Source organism: Zeus faber (genome assembly GCF_960531495.2).
Source record: "Zeus faber genome assembly, chromosome: 3".
Taxonomy (NCBI): domain Eukaryota; kingdom Metazoa; phylum Chordata; class Actinopteri; order Zeiformes; family Zeidae; genus Zeus; species Zeus faber.
In genome coordinates, this window is record NC_137190.1 from 760571 (window position 1) to 768380 (window position 7810).

A 7810-nucleotide genomic window follows, 5' to 3' on the forward strand; every position below is an offset into this window, starting at 1 on the left:
CCTGAACCCAATAGAAAATCTTTGGAGGGAGCTGAAAGTCTGTGTTGCCCAGCGACAGCCCCCAAACCTGAAGGACCTGGAGAAGATCTGTAGGGAGGAGTGGGTCAAAATCCCTGCTGCAGTGTGTGTAAACCTGGTTAAGAACGACAGGAACGAGAGGAAATCTCTGTCATTGCAAACAAAGGTTTCTGTACCAAATATTAGGTTCTGTTTTTCTGATGTATCAAATACTTATTTCATGCGATAATATGCAAATTAATTACTTAAAAATCATACAATGTGATTTTCTGAATTTTTGTTTTAGATTCAGTCTCTCAGTTGAAGTGTAGCTATGTTCAAAATGACAGACCTCTACATGCTGTGTAAGTGGGAAAAGCTGCCAAATCGGTCGTGTATCAAATACTTGTTCTCCCCACTGATGTACTGAATGTCTTGTGTTCTACCTGTCCTGATACCTGTCTGTCTCTCTAGCTCCCTCTGGGGAGCCGCTGTCCTGATACAGTATCAGTATCAGTAGTACAGTAGTGTACTACTGATACAGTTGTACTGCAGTACTAATGTATCAGTACTACAGTACTGTAGTACTACTGTATCAGCACTACAGTAGTGTAGTACTGATACTGTACAGTAGTAGTACTATACTACTATTGTACAGTATAAATACTAGGGTTCTGTTGAAAGTGGTAAAAGTGGAAAGTGACTGGTTTAGTAACAGCATCATGTCATTCAAAGGAAACGACACGAAACACCAAGTACTTTACTCTTAGTACTTAAACTACGCTCAGGGTTAGGTGTGAGGTACTGCTAATAAATAAAGTATAATAATAATAATAATAATAATAATAATAATAAAGCCCTGTGATAGACTGGCTGCTCCTGCCTGTCACCCAATGGCAGCTGGGATTGGTCCACCCCCCCCACCACCACCCCACCAGGATGAGCGCTATAGATAGATGGATGGATGATGGATGGATGATGGATGGTGGGTGATGGATGATGGATGGATGATGGATGGTGGGTGATGGATGATGGATGGATGATGGATGGATGATGGATGGATGGATGATGGATGGATGGATGATGGATGGATGATGGATGGATGATGGATGGTGGGTGATGGATGGATGGATGATGGATGGATGATGGATGGAGGATGATGGATGGATGATGGATGGATGGATGATGGATAATAATAATAATAATAATAATAATAATAATAATAATAATAATAATAATAATAATAAACTTACAAAGTCTGTGTTGCTTTTCCTTCTGAAGCTCAGTTTGGAGGGAAAAAAGGAGCTCGACGACGCCATCTTGAGGAGGAAAGGAGAAGAAAGGAGGCGAGTGGAGAGGAAACAAGGAGAGGGGAGAGGAAACAAGGAGAGGAGAAGAAAGGAGAGAGGAAACAAGGAGAGAGGAGAGGAAACAAGGAGAGGAGCAGAAAGGAGAGAGGAGAGGAAACAAGGAGAGGAGAAGAAAGGAGAGAGGAAACAAGGAGAGGGGAGAGGAAACAAGGAGAGAGGAGAGGAAACAAGGAGAGGGGAGAGGAAACAAGGAGAGGGGAGAGGAAACAAGGAGATGAGAAGAAAGGAGAGAGGAAACAAGGAGAGAGGAGAGGAAACAAGGAGAGGAGCAGAAAGGAGAGAGGAAACAAGGAGAGAGGAGAGGAAACAAGGAGAGGAGAAGAAAGGAGAGGAGAAGAAAGGAGAGAGGAAACAAGGAGAGAGGAGAGGAAACAAGGAGAGGAGCAGAAAGGAGAGAGGAAACAAGGAGAGAGGAGAGGAAACAAGGAGAGGAGAAGAAAGGAGAGAGGAAACAAGGAAACAACGAGAAACTTTGGTTTATTCAACTTGTTTCTCGTCGCTTCGGCGTCCGGACGCTGCTCTGCGGAGCGGACCCCGCTGTAAGGAGCGCTCTGATAAGCTGGGAGCTCAGATAGAAGCGCTCTGATTGGCTGGGAGCTCAGACAGCAGCCAATCACAGCGCAGCTTCAATAGGCATAGCAACGCAGGGCGAGCGTCGGGTCGATCAGGATATTCAGGTTTATTATGACTTTCGTGGAATTTTTTAAGAATAATTTAAAAAGAAAGATGTTTTTTTCATAATTAATAATGATATTAGTATTATATATTATAATATTATAATATTATATTATTATTATATATTTATCATATGTCATGTGTTATTTTATACAGTACATATTTAAAAAGGACATGATTTCACCTGGTTTGTATTAATTCAACGTCCATTGAAAAATCGATATTTTTGTGAATTCCCTTTATTTTTAGTTTTTTCATTTTCGGTTTGTTTTGTTATTTTTTTGGCTTTTAATTAAACTTTTGAAATCCTCCTTTTCCCTCCGTGGCACCGACAGGGGGCGCTGCGCACCGGGCACAGACAACCTCAGAAATTACAGAATAAAATCTTCAAAATGCTTCAATAACATGGGAAACAAAACGTGAAGAATATAAAAAATAAAAAATACATAAAATACTAAAACATTTACTTCAGGTAAAAAAAAAAACTACAAGTAGAAAATCTTTATTTTGGTGTTAAGCCTTTTTTAATAGTTTATAGTTTACACATTCACCATACAACAACAAGAAACCAACATTAGCTACAGACAGTTACAACTGGACAAGAACCTTCAGTCACTGGGAACCACCAGAAGATCCAGTCACTGGGAACCATCAGAAGGTCCAGTCACTGGGAACCACCAGGAACCAGAAGGTCCAGTCACTGGGAACCATCAGAAGGTCCAGTCACTGGGAACCATCAGAAGGTCCAGTCACTGGGAACCACCAGGAACCAGAAGGTCCAGTCACTGGGAACCATCAGAAGGTCCAGTCACTGGGAACCATCAGAAGGTCCACTCTCTGGGAACCATCAGAAGGTCCAGTCACTGGGAACCATCAGAAGGTCCAGTCACTGGGAACCACCAGGAACCAGAAGGTCCAGTCACTGGGAACCATCAGAAGGTCCAGTCACTGGGAACCATCAGAAGGTCCACTCTCTGGGAACCATCAGAAGGTCCAATCACTGGGAACCATCAGAAGGTCCAGTCACTGGGAACCATCAGAAGGTCCAGTCACTGGGAACCATCAGAAGGTCCACTCTCTGGGAACCATCAGAAGGTCCAGTCACTGGGAACCACCAGGAACCAGAAGGTCCAGTCACTGGGAACCATCAGAAGGTCCACTCTCTGTGAACCATCAGAAGGTCCAGTCACTGGGAACCACCAGGAACCAGAAGGTCCAGTCACTGGGAACCATCAGAAGGTCCAGTCACTGGGAACCACCAGGAACCAGAAAGTCCAGACAGAGGTTCTGATCCAGTTTTCCTTTGTAATAAAACACATGCGTCACATCGACTCCATAAAAACATTTTGTTTTGAATTTGTGCAGAAAAGGCAGAAACATCCTCAGGAAGTTTAGGATTTAAATTCCCCATCGCCACAGGAAGAAAACTTTATTTAAAATGTATAAAAGCAACATTAGATATTCACAATGTCACCGTTCACAAACAACTTCATGTCTAATATATAGATATATATTCATATATATTCAAATTTATTCTGTTTTAACCAGATAAATAATTTGATTATCAAATGTTTATAGAATCTACTTTGTAGATAAGAGAGAAACCAACACGGGGCGTGTCAGTAAAAGGTAGAAGGTGACAAGAGAGAGAGGAAGGAGGGATCCACCCTGTCCCAAGGTTTAGCGGCTTGAGGGGTTAAAAAGATTTAAAAGTCGTAAAACACCAAACTATCAGACACTAGACGGAGGTCAAGTGGAAATGGTTAAAGGTTAAAATGTTAAAAGGTCATTGATCCAAGTGGCATCAAGGTGATTTCTTCAACAACAAATACTTCATTGACCATATAACACTCAATAAACGCACTGAGATACGTATAAATATTATTTTCTATTTTCTCAGCAGCGTACGCTGTGTTGTGTTCCAGAACAACACACACAAACTGATTATTTTCCACCAACACCTGTGATCAATACAGTGATAGACGGGGGGGGGGTCATATGGCACAGTAACACATTTCATGTTTACACAAGCATTACCATGGAAACAGATCAGATCGCTCAACTTTTAAAAAATGCTTTAATTTGTTAAACTGTTTCTGAGTTAAAATGTACAACTGGATTTTAAATTTGAAACTGATAAAAAAAACAAAAAAAAAGTTGAACAAACAGCTGTTTTTAAATGGATCCCGTGAAGTTTCACTTTGCTTCTCAACTGGCTCCGTCACCGGCGAGCGGCTGCAGGCCAAGGCCGGGGCCAGGTGGGTGGAGCAGGGTGCTGGTGGTTGGAGCAAGCTCCACCCACTCAGTAGAGGCTGCTGTTGTTGTAGGAGCTGCGGTTGGGGAAGGGGGGCGGGGCCCGGGTCCCGGACGGTGCCCCGGACGGTGCCCCGGACGGTGCCCCGGACGGTGCCCCGGACGGTGTCCCGGACGGTGTCCCGGAGGGCTCAGCGGCGGGCGGGTCCAGGTGGGTGGAGCAAGCTCCACCTGCTCAGTAGAGGCTGCTGTCATTGTAGGAGCTGGAACTGGGGAAGGGGGGCGGGGCCCGGGTCCAGGGTGGGGTCCCGGAGGGCTCGGTGGTGGGCAGGCTCAGGGTGCTGGCGCTCTTCAGGCGGTTCTTCAGGCCCCAGCTCAGGAAGGACGGCTTCTTGGCCACCTTGCGGGTGTTGGGGCTCTTGTCGTCGTGGTCGTAGGCCAGGCAGATCATGGAGTAGGTCTTGGGCAGGTTTCCACAGAAGGTGGCACTCTTGGCGGGCTGCGGGGTGGAGGTGGACAGAGGTCAAAAGTTATAGTATGGACACGGGCTGATCTGAGGACTGAGCAGTTCTCAGGGCGTTCCACAAGGATCCGTTCTGGGTCCTCGTCTTTTACAATCGACATCAATAACATTTATAAATAACGTTCTGATAACGACTTCACAAGATGAAATAATGATGTTAATTAATTAGAAGCTCTCATGTCATGACTCGACTGCATTCTTCAGGCAGCTCTCCTCAAACTTCAACTTGTTTTAAAAGTTGACAAGACAAAATGTGTTTGATCCCAAAGTTCTCCGCTTTTCTCAAAATCGAAAAATGAGAAAACCATCCAACAACAACAACAACTGGGGATGTTAATAATTAAACGTTCACAGACAATTAGAAGTTTAACCGATTAATACTTTCAGTTGAACAGTTAAATAAATATTGTAAAACCAGTTTGTTGCCTGGTAAAAGCAAAACAGCTTTACAAAGGAGGCCCTGGCCCCTAACCCCAAATAAAACAACAAAATAAACTATTTTTAGTATTTTATTTGGGGGAACGGCTCCACAGCTCTTCCTGGTCGGGAGGCACGGAGAGCTGTGTTCGTATATTCAAATATATTTATCATTCCCCTTATTTCTAATTAGAATTTGTAAAGTCCAATAAAGCGTCGGGGGACGGTGTCTTTCGACACGTTCTTTTACGCGTGTTCTGTTCTCAGTTTTCAACCAATTTCTCAATCAATCAACAGTATTGATCTGCAGATGTGAACTGTGAAGCTGAGACACATGGGGTCCTGAAACAGATGCTTTGGTGAGGGATTCACACTGCTTCTCTCACAGCTCAAAGCATCACGTTGCTATGACAACGGGGATATAACGCCCCAGAACAAAGTGAAAAGCGGCTCTGATTGGTTGGTGGAGGGGCAGGGGGCGAGGCTTACCATGGCAGGGTTGCTGTCCATCATGCTGACCACTCTGATGTCCACGCCCTCCTCCCCCACGCCCTTAAGCAGGCGCATCACCTCGCTCACGCCCATCCACTTACAGGCCGTGTCGCCCAAGGCAACGATGTAGTCGCCCTCCTTCAGCCCGTCGCGCTGCAAGCAGAGAGAGCGACGCCTGAGTCCACACTGTTCCACCGCTTCATCATCTACAACATGCTCCACATTCAACCAGCACCTTCATGCTCTTTAAATCATCATTATCAATTTATACAAAGCTGAAAATATCCTCATATATTTCTAGATTATATTCTCTCAGCTTCTATATTCTTGTTTTACAGCTAATTCTAAATTTAATGGAATTTCAGTTCAGCGCTAATCTTCAAATTATTTTCAAGGGCCGCTCCGCTTTAACACATGGGCTGCCCGCAGGCCGTCAGTTTGCTTTGGTCTGTACCCAGCAGAGTAGCAGGACTCTATAACTCTAGGAGTTTATTTATTTATTTATTTATTTTGACTATACAGTATATACGTCCAAAACTCACAAAAACTAGATGAGCATAAATATGATATTAGACATTAACTACAGTTTGGGACTCCAGCGGGACTCACGGCGGCGGCGCCCAGCGGCTCCAGCGTCGCCACCTGGACGGGCGGCTCGCCCTTCAGGGTGAAGCCCAGCTCGCCCTGCACCGGCTGCAGCCGCACGGTGCGCGGCGCCGTCCAGCGCTGCCGAGCCGAGAAGACGGAGAGCGGACCCTGTGGGGAGGGGGGTTAGCGTGTTAGATTTAAGAGAGGAGCACACCCCAGCACCCTCCTACATTACATTACATTACATTTCATTTAGCAGACGCTTTTATCCAAAGCGACTTACAATTGTTCGAACACCGACGGACGCAGCCATCAGGAGCAATTAGGGGTTAAGTGTCTTGCTCAAGGACACTACAGCATGCTAGCAGGAGGAGCCTGGGACGAACCAGCAACCTTTAGATCACTAGACCACCAGCTCTACCGCCTGAGCTACCATCCCCTCCTGGTTGCATTCCTCTCCTTTTCTCCCTCATTTACTGTCATAACTATGACAGGAAGAGGCCACGTGACCTGAGTGAGTTGTAGTTCCACTTTTCCTGGACCTGATTCACTGTTTTTAAAACATGTTGTCGTCCAATGTTCATGGTTTAGTGTAAATGTTGTTTGTTTCTATGTTTATTTGTCTCACCGTGGTGCTTCTCCCTCTGGAAGTAGTGATCCATTGTTTATAAACCCAAACATGGTAAATAGTTCTCCAAAGAGGGGCTTGCTGCTGCTTGTGTGCTCTGCTCCTCCCAGGACAGAGTTATTGTGGCAGTTGTTGATGATTAAAGATGAATAAAAAGTTTCATTGCAGCTTGACAAGTTCAACTCCACTTGCAACTCACTCTGTCCTACATGCAACGCAACAAATACTCTGTGTAGTATGTGCAGCACGCTGACAGTACAGGGTAAAAAAAAAAGAAAAAGAGAAGAATCAGAGGTAAGGTACGGTCACACAGGTCGACAAGCTGTGTTGCATTTCAAACAGAGCTGCAGGGGGCGGAGCTACGTCCACCAACGAGCTGACGAGGAGCAGATCAGAGCTGGCGACAGCCAATAGAAGGGAAGATCTCTGTGGTGCTGATCCTCAGGCACATCATGCATGATTCCACTATTTTTAAAATGTACAACTTTCTTTAAACTATCGAAAAAATAAGAAAGACATGTGGTGTTGTACCGGTGTGACCAGGTCTTGTACCGGTGTGAACAGGTGCTCTACCGGTGTGAACAGTGTTGTACCGGTGTGAACAGAGGTTGTACCGGTGTGAACGGGTGTTCTACCGGTGTGAACGGGTGTTCTACCGGTGTGAACAGTGTTGTACCGGTGTGAACAGAGGTTGTACCGGTGTGAACGGGTGTTCTACCGGTGTGAACGGGTGTTCTACCGGTGTGAACGGGTGTTCTACCGGTGTGAACGGGTGTTCTACCGGTGTGAACGGGTGTTCTACCGGTGTGAACGGGTGCTCTACAGGTGTTCACACCGGTAGAGCACCTGTTCACACCTCCATGTTGA

The 7810-nt window shown here is 45.4% G+C and overlaps 2 protein-coding genes across 3 annotated transcripts in view; both read right to left on the reverse strand.

The window, feature by feature from the left end:
* The window catches only part of cep89 (centrosomal protein 89), a gene marked incomplete at its 3' end in the record, with an annotated part of 45184 nt that extends 43844 nt beyond the window's left edge, over nucleotides 1–1340 (reverse strand). The window contains exon 1 of the mRNA XM_079997932.1: nucleotides 1251–1340. Coding sequence (XP_079854058.1) covers nucleotides 1251–1316 — 66 coding nt within the window. The 5' untranslated portion in view covers nucleotides 1317–1340. The remainder of the gene's footprint in view (nucleotides 1–1250) is intronic.
* Nucleotides 1341–2553: 1213 nt separating this feature from the next.
* The window catches only part of rhpn2 (rhophilin, Rho GTPase binding protein 2), a 25817-nt gene continuing 20560 nt past the window's right edge, over nucleotides 2554–7810 (reverse strand). For both annotated transcript variants that reach the window (XM_079997114.1, XM_079997113.1), the window contains exons 13-15: nucleotides 6337–6483; nucleotides 5725–5880; nucleotides 2554–4794 (exon numbers count right to left, since the gene is read on the reverse strand). In XM_079997114.1, the coding sequence (XP_079853240.1) occupies nucleotides 4531–4794; nucleotides 5725–5880; nucleotides 6337–6483 (567 nt within the window). In that variant the 3' untranslated portion in view covers nucleotides 2554–4530. The remainder of the gene's footprint in view (nucleotides 4795–5724; nucleotides 5881–6336; nucleotides 6484–7810) is intronic.